The sequence below is a fragment of the Bufo bufo genome, chromosome 9 (assembly GCF_905171765.1).
Source record: "Bufo bufo chromosome 9, aBufBuf1.1, whole genome shotgun sequence".
Lineage (NCBI taxonomy): Eukaryota > Metazoa > Chordata > Amphibia > Anura > Bufonidae > Bufo > Bufo bufo.
Window position 1 is genome coordinate 65,285,277 of NC_053397.1, and position 27,588 is coordinate 65,312,864.

At 44.3% G+C, this 27,588-nt stretch overlaps 1 protein-coding gene across 1 annotated transcript in view; it reads right to left on the reverse strand.

Annotated features, from left to right (window-relative positions):
- The window catches only part of DNM3 (dynamin 3), a 377,707-nt gene that overhangs the window by 304,103 nt on the left and 46,016 nt on the right, over positions 1-27,588 (reverse strand). The window contains 2 exon segments of the mRNA XM_040407594.1: positions 2,642-2,690; positions 26,736-26,806. Of these exon segments, the coding sequence (XP_040263528.1) occupies positions 2,642-2,690; positions 26,736-26,806 (120 nt within the window).

The window sequence follows — 27,588 nt, forward strand, 5'->3', positions numbered from 1 at the left end:
TTGTTTTGGAAAATGTATAATACATCCATGCCCACACTATGTATATGTGCTGTGCCCCTGTCAAAGACAAAGATTATTCCATCCTTAAGTAAATAAAACCTTGTTGATGGTTGCGGGGTAAATAGGACAAGGTGAAGGCAAACCCGAAAGAGAGTTGAGGGGACCTGGTGAAGCAATAAGGAAAGTCCAGCTCTTCGCTGTTTAGGGCGTTGGGAGAGTACCTCACTTTGCCTGTTCACCTCTGGTCTATTTCCCGCAAAAGGAGGGATTTGTGAGAGAAGGATTTATTATTTTACGCATATATAATGAGAATATTCTGTAGTACACATTTCTGTCCACTAGATGGCTGTGTAACAGTACAGCCTGGATCACAGCGGCTCCCTGTGACGATACGCTGACTTGCGCTCCAGCGTGGAACGCAGCGACCGCCTGTGTTGTTACGCTGGCTTGCGCTCCAGCATGGAACGCAGTGGCTGCTGGGCCGTCCTGTGACTCCGCCCACTTACCGCCCGGCCCTTAAATAGAAGACAGGTGCTAAGCAGGGTGTTCCACTAATGGAGTGCGCACCCTGCTAGCTCCACTGCATCTGAGGACTCTGTCCACATATCCAGACCTGGATCCCTAACAACAGCGTGAAGGACTGTCTACCTTCTTGCCACTGGCTTCCCCACTGCTGGCTTCCTAGCCAGGACCAACTAACCGCAAGTATATGCCTGTTACCTGCTCTGATTAATGTCCTGGAACTCTGAGTGGGGTGGTTCCTGACTGGTGTGAGACGATACTCCCATACTAACTCTGAACCTACTGCATACTATATACTAAACTGTGGACATGCTCTGAACCTACTGCATACTATATACTAAACTGTGGACATGCTATACTAACTCTGAACCTACTGCATACTATATACTAAACTGTGGACATGCTCTGAACCTACTGCATACTATATACTAAACTATGGACATGCTATACTAACTCTGAACCTACTGCATACTATATACTAAACTGTGGACATGCTCTGAACCTACTGCATACTATATACTAAACTGTGGACATGCTCTGAACCTACTGCATACTATATACTAAACTGTGGACATGCTCTGAACCTACTGCATACTATATACTAAACTGAGGACATGCTATATACTAACCCTGAACTTATTGCATACTAGATACTAACTCTGAACTGTGCACAAGCTTATACTAACTTGTGACTCCTGTATACTGGGGGACCTCCCTTTCCAGCAGTAACTAATTAGATGGATAGCGGTAAATGATTTTGTTACCCCAAACTCTCCGCCCAAGACTGAGAGAGACGCCTGGGGTACATACTGAGTAACCGCGAATCCCACAGCCAAGAACAAGGGCAGTGGGATAATAGTGCATGTCCATTGCTTCCGCAGTTGAGATCCTAACTGATCAACTAGGTGCGTTACAGGCTGCAAACCATATGTATGAGAAGGTCAATGAGGGAGGGGGAAGAGGGGATTACATTACAGTCTTCAAATACACCTATAGACTCAGTGAAACCACTCCTATCAGGTTAAGGAGCCAATAGTCTCTTCTTAAGGAACACCCCTTTTGTGATGTCATGTCTGCTATTTAAGTGAATGTACTGTGAATAAAAGGCTCTCGCCCCCTCTTCTATCAGGGCTCAAGGAAGATGAGAAGATGCTTTCATGAAACCACCTAGTTTGTCTGGTCTCATTATAAAGCTGTATGGCATGCACATACTTATTCTTCTAATTGATTTGGCACCACACAAAGAAGAAGGAGAAGCGCATGAATTGCGCTAACATAGGTGTTTCAAGATAATGGCAGCCCACACAATGCCCGCGCTACACAATGTCCTCTTCATGGTCTCCAGCAGCTACCCTGGCCAGCTTGATTGCCAGATCATTTCCACATCGAGACTGTTGGAGACCGGATGGAGCAATGGATCTGATATGAACAGCGGCAAAAACAACCTTGGCTGAATTATGGGTCCAGGTTAAGAGAGCTTTGAATGAAGTACCAAAAGGAGGATATCCAGCATCTGTACGATTGTTACCATGCAGAGTGGGAGCCAATATCACAGCAACAGAAGATCATGCCATCCAGTATTAATATGACCATGCCTCAACATATACCCTGCTGCAGAACCCAAAATAACGGATGCACCACTATCACTTAATACCTTGACAATCTCAGTGTGTTCTAGCTGTTCTTTTTTCATTTTCCTATAATGTGTAGATAGATATAGTCATATACTTCCAGTAGTAGAATGAGAACGGAGCATTGGTCACGCATGTGTGCTGCCGCTCTATTCTGTTCTATGAGGCTGCCGAAGCACTTGTACTTGGCTATCACTGGCAGTCCCATAGAGGTGAATAGAGCAGCGGACAGACATGCATGTCTGCCGCTCAATTGAATCAGGGAGCACAGGGCCCCAATCTTATGATCATCGGGGCCCCAGCAATCAGACCCCTGCCGATTAGCTCTTGTATGAATAGGAGATAAGTTGTCCTCATGTGACAACCTCTTTAACAAATGTCCAGATCCTGGGAACATATACCTTTGTCTGCCTCAGTTTGGCTTTTATGTTGGTTGTGCAACTGTAAACTGGGAAAAAGTAACACAAATGCATTAAAGTTGCTCTTACCTGATTGCCTGTTGAACTCTTCTTCTGCTGACTGTAGCCCTGATGTGCACTAACAAATGAAACAGATTATTAGAGATCATTAAAATGTTAAGCATGACTCAAGTTTTATTTCCCATGTTACTTTTTTCCATTTTGATTTAATTTTCATTCAAATTTTCAGCCCTATTTGTATATTTTATAATCTATAATTAACTGTTCTCCAATTTCCTAATATACATGGATGGCATGAAATTAACCCTATTTCTTTAAAGAATTACATAACCATTAAAGATGTGTAGCTACAGTTTGTATTCCCTTTTAAATATCTATGCTCATTATGATGCCAGACACAAACTGGTCCCGGTGCGTATACACCACGAGCCTCTTGCTTTCCCAATGGTTATTTAACGAGAGTGGGATATTATTTATTGGGCAAGTCCTTCAACCCTTTCTACAAAATCCCAGCCAGTTTACCATTAATTGCGAGCCATGTACTGAATTCATAAGCTCAGTCGCTTACATGCAATCTAATAAACACTAAGGGCTCATGCACACGAATGTGCCATGTTTTGCGGTCTGCAAATTGCGGAACGGAACGGGTGGCCCATTATAGAAATGCCTATTCTTGTCTGCAAAACGAACAAGAATAAGACATGTTCTTTTTTTTTTTTTCTGCGGAACGGAGAAATGGATGCAGACAGCATACATCGCGCTGTCCGCATCTTTTGCGCCCCCATTGAAGTGAATGGGTCCGCATCTCAGCCGCAAAAAATGCGTCTCGGATGCGGAACCAAACCACGTTCGTGTGCATGAGCCCTAAAACAGAGAGTACTATCATATTCGTCTATGGCAGTAGTTGGCCCCTTTACTTCCAGGGCCCCTGAGCAGCTGCACAGGTTGCACATATGGCCTATGCAGTTTATTATGTGTGCAAAGCTTTATAATGCTTACAATTACTTACCTACATAAATATGACAAAATGAGAGTTTGGACTGGACAAAACCTTTATGGGATTACCCCCATTGGCATTCATGCATTCTGTGGCCAGGTGCTTCCACCCAATGACAATGCATGTGGAGCTGGCTACAGTCACTATAAGGGTACAATCATACTGTGTGTTTCCATTTTCTAAAAGCCATTTTTTTATTTTTTTTTGGGCGATTGTCTTAGGTAGGATCTCATTTTTTGCTGGAAGAGATGATGGTTTGATTGGTACCATTTTGGGGCACATATGAATTTTTGATCACTTGGTATTTCACTTTTTGTGATGTAAGGTGATAAAAAATTGCTTTTCTGGCATATTTTTTATTTTAATTTTTTATTTTTTGGACCACTGAGGAAGGGAGAGTGAATCTACCCGTAACGCGTATGGTGAAACAAGTGATGTACCTGCATTGAAAAGCCTCCGATAATACTGTATGGCCATACAGAAGAAAATCTCTACAGTAAAGGATTAACTATTCTTATCGTCGAAAGCTGCACCAAAGGAAATTGCGGAACAGAGTGGCAACTCCCGCGATCTTTGGAACTCCCGCGAAATTTAAACCAGCTTGCTGTATGGAGCGACTGAATAAGCCGACAAATATTTAAAGCTCCATTGAAGCAATAGGGAGACAGCAGACGCTAGACGGTAAGCCAAATATCGATTTAAAGTTTTCTTCAATTCAAAGCTCATATCGACCTTAGAAGGATATGCTATAAGAGACTTTTCACATTATCAGGATTCAAGCATCAGGCCGCTGCCACAGCAGAGCAGCGGCCCGATGCTTAGCTCCTCCATACAGCGGTCCCTAAGGACCATGGCATGGAAGGGGTTAAACAGCCAACATCGGTGCCAGCACCGATGTCGGACGTTTCAACCAGAGTGATAGTTGGACATTACAGCTAACACTCTGCCTGCTGCCACTCTGCCATCCTGAAAGGGGGATGTGGGGGGTTGTGATGTGTGCTCTGCATCTCCTTCACTTATCAGGACTTTGCCGCAGACCTCTGGGAATTGAAGGTGGCACATGCGCACTGGCTGTTTGTGCGCTACGCTGCTGGTGAGCAGACAGAGGAGCGGACGGCGGTGGGGGAGCTGTGGCCTGCCTATAGGGTCTCCGTGGTATCTATGGGCAGTCAGCCTTCTGACACCCTGCAGGGGAACTTGTGTGAGGAACTTGTGTGGAGTGCTGTGTCCTGATTGGACGCCCCGCCGCTCATGCCCAGTGCAAAACTGGTGACACACACATGGACACAGCGCACTCACACAGGGATTTTATTATTATGGATAAATATATTCACAAATACCTTTCATTACTTAGAATGGATTGTTTTGTCTGGGGAGCAATGATTAGACAAAATAAAAAGGCCACCGTCCTATTAGCACACACAGAACCTGTCCTGATCACACAGGAGGACAAGTTACTTCACTACAATGAGCCATAGTGCTGCCTCATCCTCCTCTCTGCTCGTCAGGTATTATGATCCTGAATACAGGTGAATCTCTGTGGGAATGGAGATGATGAGGAGACATGAAGTACAGAGAGGAGGGTGAGCACCAGCACTTGTTTACAGTCTCCATTAAACCCCTTTAAAGGATAACTGTCGTATTTATTTATTTTTTTTAGTATTGGATTGTGGTGATTAATATCACCTTGGTGGCCCTATTTCAACTTTTCACTATGTATTCAATAACCCCTTAATTCCACATTTTTGTTCCCTGTACTGCCTATTTTTACCTGTGCTTAAAATAGGGTTGCTAGGCATGGTCCGTCCTCTGTTGAAGGACGGAGGACGCAGAATTAGGCTGCGTGCAAGGTCACATTACTGATAGCCAGGGACTGTAAGTATATGATTAAAGCCAGGTCCTCCCCAGCAGCTGATAACAGTGCCTGGGCTGTTTGCACTTCTTTCTGTCCCTGCGCTTGGCAGACGCTCCCTCACTCAGCAGAGCTGGAGAAGTAGAGTTGAAGCAGCGCAGACCAGGGAAGGGAGATCTGCCGTCTGCTCAGTGTATAAATGAGAGCAACATGTGGTAAGAGGACCCCTTTGTGCTGCAGGAGATTAACCCTTTAGGGGGAGGGCTCTGGTTACTGACACTTTTGGGGGGCTATTGTTACTGGATAGTGGGGGCAGGCGGGATTAGCCTCAGGGTGAGGGCAGTGGCGGCCATCTTAACTGAATAGTGAAATTGCAGTTTTATGCAGACTGGTTGCTAAGGGCTGAATCTTATTAAATATGGGGTAAGTCAGTCTAATAGTAAATGATTCTGGAATATCATGTTATTAGTAACTACATATATGAAAATTGAAATTAGGGTCTAAATGTGACAGTTATCCTATAACAATACAGATCCACTTAACAGTGCGTTTTTCATTAGTTTAATTAGAGCCCGCTGTAGCCCTTTCAGCCACTCGGTACTCAAACTCAGCACAGCCACATCACAACCACGCTTTGTAGTCGTATCCTTAGTGTTTGTGCCTGAAGAAGGGTCTAGTAGAAACGTGTGGCTGTAAATGCTTTTATTTAAAATATAAATAATCTTTAAAGTAGTGCCACACCCTGATCAAACCACTTTCATCAATTTCAGCATTGTATTTAGCCAATAACAGCAGGCTTCTTTTTTAATATTTTTAATTTTAAAGGAGTTATCCCATGACTAATGTAAAAAAAGGAAAATCAGACATCATATAGTACATGACCTGTACCTCACATGAATCCAGAGATTTCCCCATTCATTGCTCTGCTAGATTAATATCAAGTTGATAGCTCAAGGGGAGTGTCTTTTCTGCTGCAGCTAAGGGGTCATGCTCATGTGCTGGCCTTGCCTGTGCTGCGGACTGCAAATTGCGTTCCACAATGCACGGGCACCCACCATGAGACTGCTGTCTGCGGATGCATTAACTTGAATAGGGCCCACGAACCGCATCCGAGGGTCCGCACTGCAAAAAGTAGTGTACGCACTACTTTTTTGCGGTGCGGAGCCAATCCTTGCCTCTGTTCCACATTGTATCTCCTGGTTTATGGACCTTTTGAGATGAAGATGTCCGCATCTGTGATACGGTATGCACATGGCCGTCGCCCGTATTTTGCGGACCGTGGGCTGCAATACAGGCACGGCCAGGCAACGGCCGTGAACATGAGCGGCCTTCTCAGTGAGCTGGACAAAGAAATAAGAAAAAAAAAACATCAGGTGGCGCTGTACAGATACATTTTATTGAATAACTCAGGGGCTAAGCTAAAGTTTTAATTACATGAAGTTACCAAAGAATTCAGATCCAGGTGCTGGTTTGAAAACTGTAGAATATTTTTCATAGGACAACCCATTTAAATATATCTTCTTACGATAAGGGACATGACTGAGGCTGTTCTGAGGAATTGAAAGGAGCTGCAGTGATAACTAGGCTTGTACATTTACTGGAGACCAGGTTTAAGCTCGGTTCACATGGCCCTGCTGGGCAGAATGCTGGTACCCATGCCGGAAACTTAGCAGACCCCATTATAGTGAATGGGATCCGTTGGGCGCCAGCAGTGACCGGATATGGCAATATTGGAATTTAAGCGGCAATGTAAACCTAGCCTAAGATTTGTCAATGCCTAACATACAGGTATATTGAAAATACCAAAGGACTTTAGGCTACATGCACACGTCTAAGTAACGGCCGTCACACGGCCATTTTTAGCACCAGTGAAAGTCTAGGGGGCTATTCACATGGCTGTTCTTTTAACGGACAGTAAATAGCGTCCGTCCAAAAATAGGACATGACCTATTTTTGGCCGTTTTCACAGCCGGACGGACCCCATTGAAATCAATGGGACAGTGTTTAACGGCCGATTGACAGCAGTTAACCACTACAGGACCGCCGTACGCAGGATTGCGTCTTTGCGGCGGCCCTGTTATTCTGGGTGGACGCGCCGGTGCGTCCTCTCGCGAGATGCAAGATTTCCTGTGAACGCGCGGACACAGGCGCGCGCGTTCACAGGAACCGGAGGTAAACTAGCTGATCTACAGCCTGCCAGCGGCGATCGTTCGATGGCAGGCTGTAGATGCGATTTTTTTTAACCCCTAAAAGGTAAATTATACGCTGTTTTGATAACAGCGTCTAATATACCTACTACCTGGTCCTCTGGTGGTCCCTTTTGCTTGGATCGACCACCAGAGGACACAGGCAGCTCTGTAATAAGTAGCACCAAACACCACTACACTACACCCCCCCTTGTCACTTATTAACCGCTTATTAACCCCTGATCACCCCATATTAGACTTCCTGATCACCCCCCTGTCATTGATCACCCCCCTGTAAGGCTCCATTCAGACGTCCGTACGTGTTTTGCGGATCCGATCCATGGATCCGCGGATCCGCAAAACACATACGGACGTCTGAATGGAGCCTTACTGGGGGGTGATCAATGACATATAGCCCATATAGACTCCCTGATCACCCCCCTGTCATTGATCACCCCCTTGTAAGGCTGGCTCCATTCAGAGGTCCATATGTGTTTTGCGGATCCACGGATCCATGGATCGGATCCGCAAAACACATACGGACGTCTGAATGGAGCCTTACAGGAGGGTGATCAATGACAGGGGGGTGATCACCCCATATAGACTCCCTGATCACCCCCTGTCATTGATCACCCCCTTGTAAGGCTGGCTCCATTCAGAGGTCCGTATGTGTTTTGCGGATCCACGGATCCATGGATCGGATCCGAAAACACATACGGACATCTGAATGGAGCCTTACAGGGGGGTGATCAATGACAGGGGGGTGATCACCCCATATAGACTCCCTAATCACCCCCCTGTCATTGATCACCCCCCTGTAAGGCTCCATTCAGACGTCCGTATGTGTTTTGCGGATCCGATCCGTGGATCCGCAAAACTCATACGGACCTCTGAATGGAGCCTTACAGGGAGGTGATCAATGACAGGGTGGTGATCACCCCATATAGACTCCCTGATCACCCCCCTGTCATTGATCACCCCCCTGTAAGGCTCCATTCAGACATTTTTTTGGCACAAGTTAGCGGAAATTGATATTTTTTTATTTTTTTGTTTTTTCTTACAAAGTCTCATATTCCACTAACTTGTGACAAAAAATAAAATCTCACATGAACTCACCATACCCCTCACGGAATCCAAATGCGTAAATTTTTTTAGACATTTATATTCCAGACTTCTTCTCACGCTTTAGGGCCCCTAAAATGCCAGGGCAGTATAAATACCCCACATGTGACCCCATTTTGGAAAGAAGATACCTCAAGGTATTTTGTGAGGGGCATGGCAAGTTCATGTAAAATTTTATTTTTTGTCACAAGTTAGCGGAAAGAGAGACTTTGTGAGAAAAAAACAAAAAAAAAAGAATTTCCGCTAACTTGTGCCAAAAAAAAAAAACTTCCATGAACTCGCCATGCCCCTCACGGAATACCTTGGGGTGTCTTTCCAAAATGGGGTCACATGTGGGTATTTATACTGCCCTGGCATTTTAGGGGCCCTAAAGCGTGAGAAGAAGTCTGGAATCCAAATGCCCTCCTAAAAGATACTCATTGGAATTTGGGCCCCTTTGCGCACCTAGGCTGCAAAAAAGTGTCACACATGTGGTATCGCTGTACTCAGGAGAAGTAGGGCAATGTGTTTTGGGGTGTCTTTTTACATATACCCATGCTGGGTGAGAGAAATATCTCTCTATAATGACAACTTTGTATAAAAAAATGGGAAAAGTTGACTAGTACGGCGATACCACATATGTGACACTTTTTTGCAGCCTAGGTGGGCAAAGGGGCCCAAATTTTACCGGCCATTTTTTACACATTTGTATTCCAGACTTCTTCTCACGCATTAGGGCCCCTAAAATGCCAGGGCAGTATAACTACCCCACAAGTGACCCCATTTTGGAAAGAAGACACCCCAAGGTATTTCGTGATGGGCATAGTGAGTTCATGAAAGTTTTTATTTTTTGTCACAAGTTAGTGGAATATGAGACTTTGTAAGAAAAAAAAAACAACATAATTTTCCGCTAACTTGTGACAAAAAGTTCTATGAACTCACTATGCCCATCAGTGAATACCTTAGGGTGTCTACTTTCCGAAATGGGGTCATTTGTGGGGTGTTTGTACTGTCTGGCCATTGTAGAACCTCAGGAAACATGACAGGTGCTCAGAAAGTCAGAGCTGCTTCAAAATGCGGAAATTCACATTTTTGTACCATAGTTTGTAAACGCTATAACTTTTACCCAAACCATTTTTTTTTTACCCAAACATTTTTTTTTTATCAAAGACATGTAGAACAATAAATTTAGAGAAAAATTTATATAGAAATGTATTTTTTTATTATTTTTTACAACTGAAAGTGAAAAATTTCATTTTTTTGCAAAAATTTCGTTAAATTTCGATTAATAATAAAAAAAGTAAAAATGTCAGCAGCAAGAGAAGAAAAGGAGGTAAAATTCATTTGGGTGGTAAGTTGTATGACCGAGCAATAAACCGCGAAAGTAGTGTAGTGCAGAATTTTAAAAAGTGGTCTGGTCATTAAGGGTGTTTAAGCTAGGGGGGCTGAGGTGGTTAAGAACCGGTACACAGGCCATTTAGGGGTTGAAAAAAAAAACTCGCCACATCCACATTGAGCATGACCTGCCGAAGGACCTGCGATCTGCATGGTGACGTAACCACGTGGGAGCACGCAGTGACGTCATCGCGCACCTTCGGCAGGTCCCGTTCTGTGAAGAGAGAAAAGACTGCTGCAGCGCGAGCAAGTGGATAAGGTGAGTTTTTTTTTATTATAGCTGGGGGCCTACATGGGGACATTATTAAAGCTGGGTGCAGCAACAAAAAATAAATCCTACACTATGGGGGACATTATTTTAGCTGGGGGCCTACCATCCTGTGGGTGTTCTCAGATGGGTGGGTCTATAAATAACTGCCGATCAAATTCATCCATTTTTCATGTCCATTTTTAACAGACATGAAAAACAGATGCAAAACGGACATTAAAAACAGAGACACACGGCCAGAGAATGGATGCACACACTGCAAAATGGCCATGAAAAACTGACAGTGTGTCCGTTTTTAACAGACTTTCGTGTGCATGAGACCTTAGACTTCCCATTAGTGATGGCCCGAATAGTTCGCCGGCGAATAGTTCCCAGCGAATATAGCTTGTTCGCGTTCGCCGCGGCGGGCGAACATATGCGATGTTAGGTCCGCCCCCTATACATCATCATTGAGTAAACTTTGACCCTGTACCTCACAGTCAGCAGACACATTCCAGCCAATCAGCAGCAGACCCTCCCTCCCAGACCCTCCCACCTCCTGGACAGCATCCATTTTAGATTCATTTGGAATCTGCATTCTCAGTGAGAGGAGGGACAGTGCTGCTGCTGCTGATTCACTAGGGAAAGCGTTAGCTAGGGCAGTGTTCTGTGTCCACAGACTCATCTGCTGTAAGGACAGCGTCCTGACAGCACCTCAAAAAGCCCTTTTCAGGGCTGGTACATCAGTCTGCTTTTTTTATTTTATTTTATATATACATATATTGCAGTTGCCTGCCCGTGTGTGAGAGGCTGCAGGCTCAGTCACAGACAGTACTGTGTGCACACCATTCATACAGGGTGTGACAGAAAATACCTCGCAGATAAAAAAAAATTCTATTATATATTTTTCTGCAATCTAATCACATTTGCAAGCCAGTGTGTGTCAGGCCCACACAGACTGTATTGTGGCCACTGGCTAGGCCTCCACTTATACCGTTACAGGGTGTCACTCACTCAAATACCTCGCAGACAAATAAAAATTCTATTTAATATTTTTCTGTGATATAATCACAGTTGCAAGCCAGTGTGTGTCAGGCCCACACAGACTGTATTGTGGCCACTGGCTAGTGGCTAGGCCTCCACTTATACCGTTACAGGGTGTAACTCACTCACAAATACCTCGCAGATAAAAAAAATATATATTTAATATTTTTCTGTGATATAATCACAGTTGCAAGCCAGTGTGTGTCAGGCCCACACAGACTGTATTGTGGCCACTGGCTAGTGGCTAGACCTCCACTTATACTGTTACAGGGTGTCAGTCACTCACAAATACCTTGCAGATAAAAAAAAATTCAATTTAATATTTTTCTGTGATATAATCACAGTTGCAAGCCAGTGTGTGTCAGGCCCACACAGACTGTACTGTGCCCACTGCCCACCACTTATATAGGGTGGCACAGTACCTTGCACGCATAGTAACACTTATCTAATAAAGAATGACAGGCAGAGGCAGGCCACGCCGCAGGGGCCGTCGTGTTCGTGGTGCTGTGATTTCCACTGGCCCTGGAATAATGCCCAGTGTTCAGAGGCCACGTACCCTGAGCCCAAAAAATTCTGAGAAAATAGTTGACTGGCTTACACAGGACACCCAATCTTCAACAGCTTCCGCTATGAACCTTGACGCACCATCCTCCTCCAGCTCAGCTTTGGTCACCAGCTCTCAAGTTACCACTCTCCCGCCCGCCGCCACCAACACCACAGCCACCACAGCCGCTTCACTTGATCCCTCAGAGGAGTTATTTACACATCAGTTGGATGAAATTACTGATGCGCAACCATTATTGCCAGAGGATGGAGATAACAGGGATATGTCTCAGTCAGGCAGCATTACACACATGGACGTACAGTGTGATGATGATGATGATGATGTTGTACCCGCTGCTGCTTCCTTTGCTGAGGTGTCAGATACAAGTGAAGTGGTTGATGATTACGATGTGTTTGTGGATGCCACGTGGGTGCCTGCTCGAAGAGAAGAAGAAGAGGGGGAAAGTTGAGAAGGGGAGACAGAGAGAAGGAGGAGACGAGTTGGAGGCAGGGGGAGGTCGTCGCAAGGAGCTAGTGGCACAGTCAGACAGCATGTATCGGCACCCGGGGTCAGCCAGACAGCACGCCAATCAACGCATGCTGTTGCCACCACCAGAATGCCGTCATTGCAAAGCTCAGCAGTGTGGCATTTTATTTGTGTGTCTGCCTCTGACAACAGCGATGCCATTTGCAACCTGTGCCAAAAGAAACGGAGTCGTGGGAAATCCAACACCCACCTAGGTACAACTGCTTTGCGAAGGCACATGATCGCACATCACAAACGCCTATGGGATCAACACATGATGACGAGTAGAAGTGGCACACAAGCTCAAAGCCACCATCCTCCTCCTGGTCCAGCATCTTCAGCCACGTCAACCACTGCTGTCCTCCTTGCCCCCTCTCAACCACCCGCCACTCCGCCTCTCACCTTCAGCAGTTCCATCTCATCTGCCCACAGTCAGGTGTCTGTAAAGGAAATGTTTGAGCGTAGGAAGCCAATGTCACAGAGTCACACCCTTGCCCGGCGTCTGACAGCTGGCTTGACGGAACAGTGGAAGGTACCCGGACGATTTTTTTTTTCAAAAAAGGCAATCCCAAACCTCTACTCAGTGATTGAAAGGCGAAGTCATGGCATCTCTGGCATACAGTGTTGGGGCAAGGGTCCATCTGACCACGGATACCTGGTCTGCAAAGCACGGTCAGGGCAGGTATATCACCTACACTGCACATTGAGTCAACCTGCTGATGGCTGACAAGCATGGAATGCGTGTCTCTGCAGCGGAGTTGGTGACACCGCCACGACTTGCAGGCAGGCCTACTGCCACCTCCTCTACTTCTCCTACTCCATCCTCTTCCATAACCTCTTCGGCTGAGTCCTCTTCTGCTGCAGTGTCTGGCTGCACATCAACTGAATCCCCCCAGCTCCCCAGGGGCTATTCCACATCCCGGATACGACAGTGTCACGCTGTCTTGGGGTTGACTTGCCTGAAAGCAGAGAGCCACACCGGACCAGCACTCCTGTCCGCCCTGAACGTACAGGTGGATCAGTGGCTGACCCCGCACCAACTGGAGATCGGCAAAGTGGTGTGTGACAATGGAAGCAATTTGTTGGCGGCATTGAATTTGGGCAAGTTGTCACATGTGCCGTGAATGGCACATGTGTTGAATCTCATCATACAACGCTTTGTGTCTAAGTACCCAGGCTTACAGGACGTCCTCAAGCAGGCCAGGAAGGTGTGTAGCCATTTCAGGCATTCCTACACGGCCATGGCGCACTTTTCAGACATTCAGCGCCGAGACAACATGCCAGTGAGGCGCTTGATTTGCGACAGCCCGACACGTTGGAATTCAACACTCCTAATGTTCGACCGCCTGCTCCAACAAGAAAAAGCCGTCAACACGTATTTGTATGACCGGGGTGCTAGGAAAGCCTCTGCGGAGCTGGGAATTTTTTTGCCACGTTACTGGACGCTCATGCGCAATGCCTGTAGGCTCATGCGTCCTTTTGAGGAGGTGACAAACCTAGTCAGTAGCACCGAAGGCACCATCAGCGACCTCATCCCATTTGTTTTCTCCCTGGGGGGTGCCCTGCGAAGAGTGCTGGATCAGGCTGTAGATGAGCGTGAAGAGGAAGAGGAAGAGTTGTGGTCACCATCACCACCAGAAACAGCCTTGTCATCATCGCTTGCCGGACCTGCGGCAACGCTGCAAGAGGAGTATGAGGAAGAGGAGTCAGAGGAGGAATGTGGCTTTGAGGAGGAGGAAGACCAACCACAGCAGGCATCCCAGGGTGCTCGTTGTTGTCACCTATCTGGGACCCGTGGTGTTGTACGTGGCTGGGGTGAAGAACAGACCGTCAATAACATCTGTGAGGATGAGGAACGGGAAATGAGTAGCTCGGCATCCAACCTTGTGCAAATGGGGTCTTTCATGCTGTCATGTCTGTTGAGGGACCCTCGTATAAAAAGGATGAAGGAGAACGACCTGTACTGGGTGGCCACGCTACTAGACCCCCGGTATAAGCAGAAAGTGGCGGAAATGTTACCAACTTACTGAAAGTCAGAAAGGATGCAGCAGTTCAAAACAAAACAAAAAAATATGCTTTACACAGCTTATAAGGGGGATGTCACAGCACAACGGGAATCTTACAGGGGAAGATGTGAAAGTAATCCTCCTCCTACCACGACCACGGCTGCAATGACAGGACGCTTTACAGATGTGTTGTTGATGGAGGACATGCAGAGCTTTTTCAGTCCTACACATCGTCACAGCCCTTCGGGATCCAGCCTTAGAGAACGACTCGACCAACAGGTAGCAGACTACCTCGCCTTAACTGCAGATATCGACACTCTGAGGAGCGATGAACCCCTTGACTACTGGGTGTCCAGGCTTGACCTGTGGCCTGAGCTATCCTAGTTTGCGATAGAACTTCTGGCCTGCACGCTTCAAGTGTCCTGTCAGAAAGGACCTTCAGTGCAGCAGGAGGCATTGTCACTGACAAAAGAAGTCGCCTCGGTCAAAAAAGTGTTGATTACTTAAGATGAATGAGGCATGGTTCCCGAAGGGACTGACAGTGGGGGATACGTTTGACTAACAAAAGGCCTGATGACATGCCTTGGCCTCAAAATGGTCCCCACGCTGCTGTATTTAATGTCTGCAAACCGGATGACTTTCGTGAATTCTCCGCCACCAACTAGGGTTCAAGCTGCAATGTTTTAGTCACCTTTCTGCCTTGAAAACATCAATTTTTCCCGCCAATGCTACAACAGCGGCTGCAACAATAACATTGTTTTTCAGGCATGTGTACATGCCAAATTTTTCTTGCCTCTGGTGCTGCACTGTGGCTGCAAAAACAAAACAAAAAAAAAAGGCACATACAAGTGTCAATTCCCCTTCGTGATCGTTACCTTGTTGTGGTGAAGGGGCTTGGGTATCACAATGAAGCGATCATCACCTCTGAGTGTGTTGGCAATGTTGTCACACCCCAGATGATAAGGCCGTTGCTTCATTATGATCAGACCAAAAGCGATCGGCTGGATAATTTTTCATAGAAAAAACTAAAAAAAAAATATTTTTATTTTTTTAAAGTTGTATGGGTGGGTTTTTAATACATAAAATAAAAAAATCATAATAAAGTCTCTTAATAGTTTATTAGAAATAATGCAGACAATTTTAAAAATCCCCATCAATTCCAATACAAAGCAAGTACAAAGCTCAGAACTAAATTATTCCAGGATGTCGTAATGGTTCGTTAATTCGACAATGGTTAATCAATTCGACACACGTTCCCGGATAGGGGACGTAACAGGGATTAAACTGATAGGAATAGTACTAGTTAAGACATCACTCATATAGGGTGTCACAGCACATTGCTCCGTGCACGTGCAGTGCCCCAACTTGGGAGTAAGAGGACCGACCAAGCTGCTTTTTCCATCTCCCGGTTCCTAAAATCAATTCAGTTTGGTGTATCAGAGTTTGGTCTGTCACTGTGAAAGCAGTCGAAGGTACCCGGCCTAAATTTTTTTTCACAAATGGCAATCCCACCCTGATATGGGACATAACAGGGATTAAACTGATGAGAATAGTACTACAGAAAATAGCACTCATATCGGGTGTGACAGTAAATTGCACGGCGCAGACGCAGTGACCGTGGCGTGAATTCAAACAAAGGGGAGGGAGCCAGCTTTTTTTTAACCATCTCCCCGTTCGAAAAATCAATTTAATAAATGGACCCCAGATTGGGGACGTAACAGGGATTAAACTGATGAGAAGAGAGAACTACAGAAAATACCACTCATATCGGGTGTGACAGTAAATTGCACGGCGCAGACGCAGTGACCGTGGCGTAAATTCAAACAAAGGGGAGGGAGCCAGCGTTTTTTTAACCATCTCCCCGTTCGAAAAATCAATTTAATAAATGGACCCCAGATTGGGGACGTAACAGGGATTAAACTGATGAGAAGAGAGAACTACAGAAAAAAGCACTCATATCGGGTGGGACAGTAAATTGCACGGTGCAGACGCAGTGACTATGGATTCAAACAAAGGGGAGGGAGCCAGCGTTTTTTTTAACCATCTTCCCGTTCGAAAAATCTATTCAATTCACCTTTCCGGGATCCTTGGTGTTGTACGTGGCTGGGTGGAGGAAGAAACCTTCAATGACATCTACGGGACATGGCTAGCTTGGTATCCAACCTTGTACAAATGGTGAGTTTGCGGTTGGGCAAATAGACTGTCTGCGGTGCATTAAAAGGGGAGTTTGGTCTGTCAATGTCTGTGAAGCGGGCATAACCATTACACTACCTGATCGATACGACATCATACCTGATCGTATACACACACTGGATGTTTTAAACCACGTTGTTCAAAAAAAAATTGGATTGTTAGGTGATTTATGCCCTTTATAGATTAAAATCCAACTCTGCGTCAACTATGTAATTTTCCATGGGAGTTTTGCCATGGATCCCCCTCCGGCATGCCACAGTCCAGGTGTTAGTCCCCTTGAAACCATTTTTCCATTACTACTGTGGCTAGAAAGAGTCCCTGTGGGTTTTAAAATTCGCCTGCCTATTGAAGTCTATGGCGGTTCGCCCGTTCGCGAACATTTGCAGAAATTCGCGTTCGCCGTTAGCGAACGGAAAATTTTATGTTCGCGACATCTCTACTTCCCATTAACAATGCTGTGAGAATCATTTTAAATCAGGAAATATTGCCGATAACAGATGATAAGGGGCCGTAGTAATGTAGATAGCACGAGCTTAAACAATGTAAAACATCTTAATTCATGTCCTGTATGGAAACTTTCAGCTCACTCTTCATGGACGTTATATTCCGAGGTTCCGCTTGAATCCCCTGGGACCCAATGCAAAATCAGTGCCAGCAGGCACCATACAAATACAAATGCTTAAGATCCCCCGGGAGAAGGCTGTCAGCAGCCTCTGCAGGAGACTCGCCTGTTTTGCAGTAAGATCCCTCTGAGACAATCCAGGAAATGAGGCAAGTACCTGGTCACTGCCTCCTCTGTATAGGATTATATATCTTGCTAAGGAGTTGTCATTATTTTTGAGTCATACGACTAATATTAATTAATGTAGTGTCCTGTGCATAATCTCGCATTCCACAAGCCATGAGGCTACATGCACACGACCGTATGTGTTTTGCAGTCCGCAAATTGCGGATCTGCAAAAAAAACGGATGACATCCGTATGCAGACCGTTTTTTTTTTGCGGATCCATTGTAATAATGCCTAAAACGGACAAGAATAGGACATGTTCTATTTTTTTTGTGGGGCTACAGAACAGACATACTGATGCGGACAGCACATTTTTTTGAATGGGTCCACATCCTATCAGCAAAATAAAAATGGAACGAACACGGAAACAAACAACGTTCATGTGCATGTAGCCTAACTTTAATATTCCTCATCCACATAGCATTATGAGGTCTTGTTTTTGGCAGGACAAGCCACATTTGTTAATGGAGCCATTTAGGGTTTACATATAATGAATTTTATTTTCTGTGGGAGAATGAAACAAAACTGTCTTTTATTATGTTTTTTAGGTTTTGTTTTTATAGTTTTTTTGGCGATTTTTACTACTTTTGTAGAGTAACACTTTATCCACATTAGGGACTGGGCTAATTTTATTTCTGTTTTCAAATTTTTTTTTTTCCCCACCTTCCAAGGGCCATAACTTTTGAAATTTTTTCATTCCCATAGCTATATGACGGTTTATTTTTGTGGAACAAGTTGTATTTTTAATGATACCATTAATTTAACATAGCTTGTACTGGAAAATGGGAAAAATCCATCGCAGGGTGATATTGAAAAAAATAAATAAAAATCTTCCGTGGTTTTTGGGGTTTTGTTTTTTTGGTGTTCACTGTGCTCTAAAAAATACATGACAATCTTAGGGCTTATGCACATGACCGTATGTATTTTGCGGTCCGCAAAAAATACGGATGACATCCGTGTGCGTCCCATATTTTGTGGAACGGAATAGCTGGCCCTTAATAGAACAGTCCTATCATTGTCTGTAATGCGGACAATAAAAGGACATGTTCTATTTTTTTCGGAACGATAATACGCACATACGGAAAACCGAATGCACGCGGAGTAACTTCCGTTTTTGTGCGAACCCATTGAAATGAATAGTTTCGTATACGGTCCGCAAAAAAGAGGGAACGGAAACAGAAAGAAAATAAGTTTGTGTGCATGAGCCCTTATTCTGTAGGTTACTATGATTGCGGTGATACAAAACTTATATAGTTTCTATTTTGTTTTATGGCTTTAAAAAAAATAAAAACCTTAAAAAAGTTTTCTTTGCATCACTATAGTCTGACACAAACACAGAAATATAGTGGCAAATCTGGGGGAGCTGCTCAACCCCTAACACTGTAGCGTGTTTTTCATAGGGGAGCAGCCCCACCGCATGTGGACCGCAGCAAACGACTATCCCCAGCAAAAAAATGCATACGGTGGAGGATGTCGGCGCGGTCCACATGCACCACAAAGGCATCCTACACAAAACGGAGCATTGTGCGGATGAAAATATAATCATATAAATCACAGAAAAAATGCACCAAACGGATATGCCACTGACTATACTGGCTAGTCATAAATGCAGATATTAAAAGCTGAGACTTTTGCCAATATATTCCTGTCAGGAAAATATCGGAGCCCATCATGCACCACGTCACGGTCACTCAGCATGGTAAGGGGTACTACCACTACGCTACCTATGGTGTGAACATGGTCTGAAGGTGATGAAGTCCAGCTCACAGCCAGGCTTCCACACAACCGCCTAGCAGGACAACTAATGCAATTTGAACAAAGCAAGACTGTAAGCCACACCCATATCAGACCGTGTGATGGAGGCTACCAGGTGCAAAAGAGTGTTTGAATGCCAGGTAAAGGCACATACACTACATATAAAACAAGACACAAACACAGAAATATAGTGGCAAATCTGGGGGATTGGACCGCGCCGACATCCTCCACCGTATGCATTTTTTTGCTAGGGATAGTCGTTTGCTGCGGTCCACATGCGGTGGGGCTGCTCCCCCAATGAAAAACACGCTACAGTGTTAGGGGTTGAGCAGCTCCCCCAGATTTGCCACTATATTTCTGTGTTTGTGTCTTATTTTATATGTAGCGTATGTGCCTTTACCTGGCATTCAAACACTCTCTTTTGCACCTGGTAACCTCCATCACATGGTCTGATATGGGTGTGGCTTACAGTCTTGCTTTGTTCACATTGCACTAGTTGTCCTGCTAGGCGGTTGTGTGGAAGCTTGGCTGTGAGCTGGATTACATCACCTTCAGACCTTGTTCACACCATAGTCAGCTTAGTGGTAGGACCCCTTGCCATGCTGAGTGACCGTGACGTGGTGCATGATGGGCTCCGATATTTTCCTGACAGGAATATATTGGCAAAAGTCTCAGCTTTTAATATCTGCATTTATGACTAGCCAGTATAGTCAGTGGCATATCCGTTTGGTGCATTTTTCTGTGATTTATATCATTATAGTCTGACACTCATTACTTTAAATATATTTCTGTCTACAGAACTGTATGAGGGATTATTTTTGGCATGGCGAGCTGTAGTTTTTACTGGTATATGTTGATACATATGACTTTTTTATCACTTACTATTTCTATCTTTTTTGGGGGGGGCTTAACTTGACAAAAAAAAGCAAATCAGCAATATTGATTTTTTTAAGTTATTTTCATATTTTAATGGTTTGGTTAAAGAGGGATCGTTTTTTTTAATGTTTTTGTGTATTTTATATTTTTACAAACCTTTTTTTACTGTAATTTTCAGTCCCCTTAGTGGACTTGAATATCCAATCTGCTGATCGCTTCTACTATAGACTACAATAGAGTACTATTTCAGCATACGTCAGAAGCTGGAATTGACCCTTTGTTTTCAGTACTATTTCAGTGTATGGGATTTGGACAGGCTTCCTTTTAAGCTGTGCTGATGGCAGGGCTTAACAGACAGTCTACTTTGGCAGGCCAAGGCTGCCATCAGGGGAGTAGCTATAGCGGATGCAGAGGTAGCAGTTGCTACCGGGCCCAGGAGCCTGAAGGCAGGGCCGGCGCCACTAGTAAGGCGAATTAGGCAGTCACCTAGGGCGCCATTTAGCAGGGGGCGCCAGTTGCAGTGTAAAAAAAAAAGGTGGTTATATAAGGCCGGCCGTCAGCGCCCCTCATGCTGCGCCGGCTGAGCGCTTGCCGCTCTAAAGAATCTCCGGCCGCCGGCTCAGTGCTGCGCAGCCTGCTGTCATTCTGTGTCTGCTCTCTGCTCTGTTCGGTCCGCGGTACAGGAGCTCTTGTTTCCTGTACCCGGCCGGACTGACAGGAAGTGCTCACTTAGTGTGCACTTCCTTTCAGTCCGGCCGGGTACAGGAAACAAGTGCAAAAAGAGACAGCTACAAGAAGCTGGATTAACCCTAAGGGAAACATAGCAGTTCTTTTAATTTAAAAGCTGAGAAAGGGGTGGAACATATGTGATGTCATGATATGGGCAGATCATCTGATAAGGGGGGGGGGGGCGGCAATTTTTATCTTGCCTAGGGCGGCAATTTTTATCTTGCCTAGGGCGGCAAAAATCCTTGCACCGGCCCTGCCTGAGGGGGTCCAAAGACCCTTGGTGCATAAGACGACACCAGTATTATAGAAAGTGCATACTGGTCAAGTTACACCTCCGGCTGCAGGGAAAGGGTTAGGTCAAGAATTTGGCATGGGGGGGTTGCTGTTTCAATGATTGCCTCAGGCAGCAGAAAAGCTATGTGCTTCCCTGCCCTTGGCCACAAAGCACTGAGGGAACCCCCAACGCCCCAGGCTGAACTCTTGCACCAGAGCTCATGAGCTACACCCCTGGCTGCCATAGCAACTGATCGGTGCCACGCCATTTCAGAAGACAGAGGGAGCCATCTGTCTAACCCCTCAGATGTCATGGTCACTATTGATAGTGGCATCTGTAGGGTCAAATCACTAGGATCTGAGTCATCTCCAATCCCAGTCATTGGCAGCAGGTGTTACTGACCGCAGCATCTAAAAGTTAGTTAAACTGCCAGCTTTTTCTCCAGTCCCAGGAGTTGCATCAAAAGAAGGACTGCGTTATACAGGCACCCTCCTGCTGTTAATCTAGTGGGTACAGTAACAGCGTCTTTGATATTGGTATAACCGAAATGTATGTCATAGAGTTGGGACTGGCACCTGACTGTGATGTACATTTTCATTGCTGGTCAGGAACCAGTAAGTTAAGTTCAGATAAACCTAAGGCATTTGTCTATATCTGAATCAGCCTATGGGGTGGAGTTTTGTAGATTTTTTTTTCTGAAATGGCTTTAATCTATCTCATTCTATGTAAATTTGCATCGGCATTAATTGTACGTGTTGTCACATGGCAGCGAAGTAGAGCACAGCAGCAGCAAACACTGCGATATGAGGACCAGGCTGCTCTCTACTTTAGTTCCCCAAATGTTAGCAGAGATCGCAACCCCTGCTGCTTTATTACATGGCACATCTGCTAGATTCCTCAACATAAGTCTGCATCTAGTAGTTCCTTCAGAAATAGACAGTGTAGTCAGGTATGCAGAAGTGCTAGGAAATAACATACAGCAGATGTCTATACAGTGATCCCTCAAGATACAATGGCCTCAGGATACAATATTTTCAACATTCAATGGTCTTTTCTGACCCATCGTAAGTTGAAACTAGACTCAACATACAATACCTCAGGCTCAGATCCAACCAATCAAGGCCACTTCTCTGGTAAAATAGCTGTATTAGTTGCTAGTTAGCATCTATTCCTGTTATATGTAAGGACTTGTTTTATCTGTCTTAATTATCAGATTATTTTTCTTAAATCTTCATTTAATCTTATCTTGGAAGACATTTTAGGGCTTTGGAACCGATTACTCAAGTTACAATGGTTTCATACAATGGTTGTCCTGGAACCAATTAATATTGTATCTTGAGGGACCACTGTACTGTGATATAAAGCCATACTGTATGCTAACGTGCAGGGCATAACTACTCTACAGCCTTAACACAACGTGCAAGCTACGTGCAGCGAGGTGTCACCCGTGGACAACATAAAAGACGGAAATATTTTCCAATCCACTGTTAGCCACTGCACAATACCTGTATTATATAAGCACCATATGGCACCATATTTGAACATTGTTTGGAAGTTGTATGCATCTGTTCGAATTTCATCTTTTAATAGCAATTGATTTTTTGTTATTCTTTGTTCTTCTTAAAAACAGGAACCACTTGAACCATTTAAAAAGTAAATGGGGGTCTGCACAGACCCTGATCCAGCAGTGAAAACGTGCATCTAAGGCCCCCATATACATTGGTATATTGGCGGGTTTGGCTGACAGTTTGCGGCGAGCTCCCAACTCTCCCAGATGATGTTCGGGGAGAGAAGGATCGGACAAAGTGAATATTTTCACCCAATCCTTTTGTTCTCCTAGGAGACAAGCCACCGGCAGAAGTGTCGGGCATCGGCTTTCTACGCTCTCCCCAGTGAATACACATACACAGTCGGCCGAGCCTGTATGTGCATGGAGGAGACGGGATGGAGTTGGGAGAGACAGCTGTTGGCTGAATGATCATTCGGTCGACAGCTATTGAATGTGTATGGTCTCCCTTAATTTCAGTAAATTTGTTGCACTCCATGCAAATGGATGTCTACACCCGCTTGTCCTGACACAAGCTGAAACTGACATTTACACCAGAAAATAGTAGACTACCGTACTGCATTTTAAGGGCAGAAAACTGTTGTAATTGTATTAACTCCTTCAGGAGCATTTTCCATTTTTGCTTTTTATTTTTTACTCCCTGCCTTCCGGGAGCCACAACTTTTTTATTTTTCTGTTCACATAGCCATTTCAGAGCCTGTTTTTTGTGGGTGTAGTTTCTAATGGCACCAGTCTAGTGGCACCAGTCAATTTTCAATGGTATCTGAGTGGTTAAATGCTTGTGATTAGAATTATTGACGATCGCAGACATTAGCCTCGGGTGTCTGCTGTGTAAAACAGCAGAAATACAGCTGTTGTCTTTAAGGTGCCAACATTCATCTCTAAATAATAAATAATGACTACAACTAGTCCACATTAAATAGGATCCGCCCCTATGAAGGTTCGAGAAATACCCAATAGAGGGATACAGCGCCCCACCGCCCCTCGTGGCGGCCGTACCAGGCCAGGTATGTTGGGTGGGGGGAGGGGGGGGGGGTTTGCTGTTTGGGGGGGGTTGGCTTTGTTTTGATATGTGTGACAGAGAATTGACATTAATTTAGGGTATTCTTTGATTTAGATGCCTTTATATGTATGTATGTTGCCTCGCATCAAAGTAACATATTGTTTAAATGTACTTGTCATACGTGCTCAATCTCTGTGACCAGATATCTTTTTTACATTGTTTGATATTTAAGAAAAACAATAAAAACAGAATAATAAAAAAAAAAAAAAGGTGCCAACATTTGCTGTACATGGTGTGGGATTTTGCTCTGGTAGACAGGATTAGCGGACGCAGTATAGAGGCAACAAGTTCTTTTGATCAAACAGTTCAGTGTTTTATTCACACTTTAGGCAAGTGACAAAACAAGCAGTCATAAACCAGCAAAAAGTCACCTTGCGGTGTTGGTGGTAATTCACACCATGCGGCAATTCTGCCTCAGAGTCCTTGAGCTTACCAACACCAACCCGTTTTCACGCCAAACAGGTAGCAAGCCTTATTCCAGACACAAGGCTCCCAGATCCCAACACAGAGACCTCGCTTCTGAGCCCAACTGCCTATTTAAGGACAGCCAGGTGCTTCCAAAACCCGGACCGGCACTTAAAATCCGGTCCGGTATTTGACCTCACCTGGCTGTAAATCAGCCCAGCAGCACATGCTGAGAGGAAAATACCTGTTTTCCCAGACCAAACCTCTCACTGTGTCACAATGGACAGCGGATGTCATAAAGGGGTTAAAGGAAATGAGTCACCAAAAATTTTACCTGCCAGTTAAAACCAGATAGTAACATTTTTCCTTTTATAATCTGTTTTTATATTCTGAATATAGATTTTTTTTATTATATTTCCTGATCATGATCATGGGGGCGGCCAGCTTGCCTGAGCTATTCTTAACAGCATTTACAAAGCACAAACAAATAGCTTTATGCAGCCCCATGGTCCATAGACACAATGGTCAGGAGGGGACCTCATTGACTTACATAAGAGGGTTTTCTAGGCATGATCTGTGACCTGTGCAGAGGTCATTGTACAAGGAAGGAATAAATAAGATTTGACAATCCCCAATTGTGAATGGTAGATCCTGTCTTATCTGTCATTCTAATCCTGCCCATAATGATGTCACCTATATGTATAGATAAGCAGGTAACTGCAGTAAAGTGATCTGTACAGACCAGGAAATGGTGCCTATTTTTAGGCTGTGTGGCCAGTGAAAAAAAAACTGTAGGATATTTGGTTTTAGTTTAAATATAAAAGTGACATGGAAAAAAAAAAAATCACATGGGGACCCGATCTTTATTATTTTCCCTTATAACATGGTTTTAATGGAAAATAATAGCATTCTGAATACAGAATGCATAGTACAATAGGGCTGGAGGGGTTAAAAAAAAAATGGTGATGGATCATGTGACAGACCATGTGATGAACGTAGTGATGTCATCAAAGGTCCTATTCCTCGCAAAAGAAGACAGAAGAGATGCCGGCTGCGCGAACAAGTGGATTAAGGTGAGTTAAATTTTATTTATTTTTTTTAACCCCTCCAGCCCTATTGTACTATGCATTCTGTATTCAGAATGCTATTATTTTCCATAATAACAATGTTATAAGGGAAAATAATAAAGATCGGGTCCCCATCCCGATCGTCTCCTAGCAACCGTGCGTGAAAATCGCACCGCATCCGCACTTGCTTGCGGATGCTTGCGATTTTCACGCAGCCCCATTCACTTCTATGGGGCCTGCGTTGCGTGAAAAACGCACAAAATAGAGCTTGCTGCGATTTTCACGCAACGCACAAGTGATGTGTGAAAATCACCGCTCATGTGAACAGCCCCATAGAAATAAATGGGTCTGGATTCAGTGCGGGTGCAATGCGTTCAACTCACGCATTGCACCCGTGCGGAAAACTCGCCCGTGTGAAAGGGGCCTAAATGTAAGACCGCTCGGAAGCTGTCTTACATTTAGAACTGGCGCTGGATGCGCTGAAGTTATAAAGAGGCCTGTGCCTTTTTTATAACTTTGGCGATCCACTGCCAGCGAAGGGGCTTTAAAACGCCAGTCTTAATAAATTACCCTAAATGTATGGTAAAATTACAAAGTGTCATGTTTGCAATTGCAAATAATATGAAAGATAATGTTTCTATACTAAATATACAATAGTGCTCTTGAATAATAAAATGCCCTACGTGCAGTCCACCACTACAAATATTAGTGAAAGAATGGGTAATTCTAAAGAGTTCACTGAATTGAGGGTGGTCCTGTAATAGCTACAAGTCAGTTTGTGGATTTTTTTACATCTTTGATATTCCATGATCAACTGTAAGAGGAAGCATTTAGAAATCACAGCAACTCAGCCTTGACATGGAGACCATGTAAAGTCACAGAACGGGTCTCCAAGTGCTGAAGCTCATAATGCTTCTGCAGTTATTGAGTCACCAACTCTCTGTTGACTTAATAACTGCCGATCTCTTTTGGCACAAAAACTGTGCTCCAGGGGTTTCATAGCATTGGTTTCCATGGTCAAGCAGTTGCCTTCAAGCCTTACATCACCAAGTACAATGCCAAGTGTCTGATACAGTGGTGTAAAGCACAACGCCTATGGACTCTGGAGTAGTGGAAACATGTTTTACGAAAAGATGAATCACGCTTCTCTATCTAGAAGTCTGATAGGATGAGTCTGGATTTTGCGAACAACAGGGGAATACTACCTGCCTGACTGCATTGTGCCAACTGAGCTGTGACCTCAACCCCATCAAACACCTTTGGGATGAACTAGAATCAAGATTGCAAGCCAGGCAACGTTAATGTCTGAACTCACAAATGCTCTTCTGATGAATGAGCAAAAATTCTCCTAGACACAATCCAAAATCTTGTAGAAAGCCTTCCTCGAAGAGCAGAAGCTGTTTTAGATGCAAAGGGGGGAGCAACTCCATATTAAGGTCTACGGATTTGGAACAGGATGTCATAAAAACTCCTGTAGGTGTCATGTGCTGGTGTTACAATACTTTTGTCTATAATAGTTTATGTATGAAACAGAAAATAAAATTACTTACTATGCAAAGCCAATGAAGTCTTCATGGTTGGTGTTGATGTATGATAGCTGTATATCAATCAGGAGTAACACCTTTGTAAAGAAGATAATGCAATTATATTTTATTAAACTTATTTGTCCATAATGAGGGGCACTGGTGCTGATTTTGCATCTTCAAAAAAAACTTCAAACTGCACCTCTAAATGTTCTAAACATGATAACTTATTAGGTCATTAACCAAAAATACTTCAAGGGATTGTTGCTGTTTTCTAATATTAATAAAGTATTTTTTTGGTCAGGAATAATTATTATCTGCTGTTTCCCATGCAGGAGTGATTGAGGTGCGGTTAGACAAAGAAATACAAAAAAAGTACTAAAGAGGAGCTTAATAAAAAAAAAAATTTAAAGACAATGACCCACATAGGGCCCGTACAAAGGCATTTACTATGCCAGCCTTGATGGGTCATGCACTGCCGGAGGAGCAACGTCATTTATGACCAGGCCTGGCTCCTCCGGCAGACTGTGAACCGAAATGAAATCTACAGCAGCTTCGAGCTGCCGTAAATTTCAGTCATTATTTATGCCAGGTTCTGACACAAATACTGATGAATGAACCGGGGCCCCACCCACACTCTGCCCTCATCGTCACCTTTTTTGTAATATTGGGAAGGGTGGAGTAAAATGCCAACTGCAACTAGAAAAGTTGCAAATCCGGTGGATTTGATACTTATCTATGCCATAAACCAGTGTAGGGGGAATAATGAAGTTCCCCCATAATGTTGTATTTGGGCACTCCATTAAAAAAAAATCCATAAATGTAGAAAAAAATAATTATTTTTACAAAATGAGGGGCCCTTTAATCCTTCATGCAAATT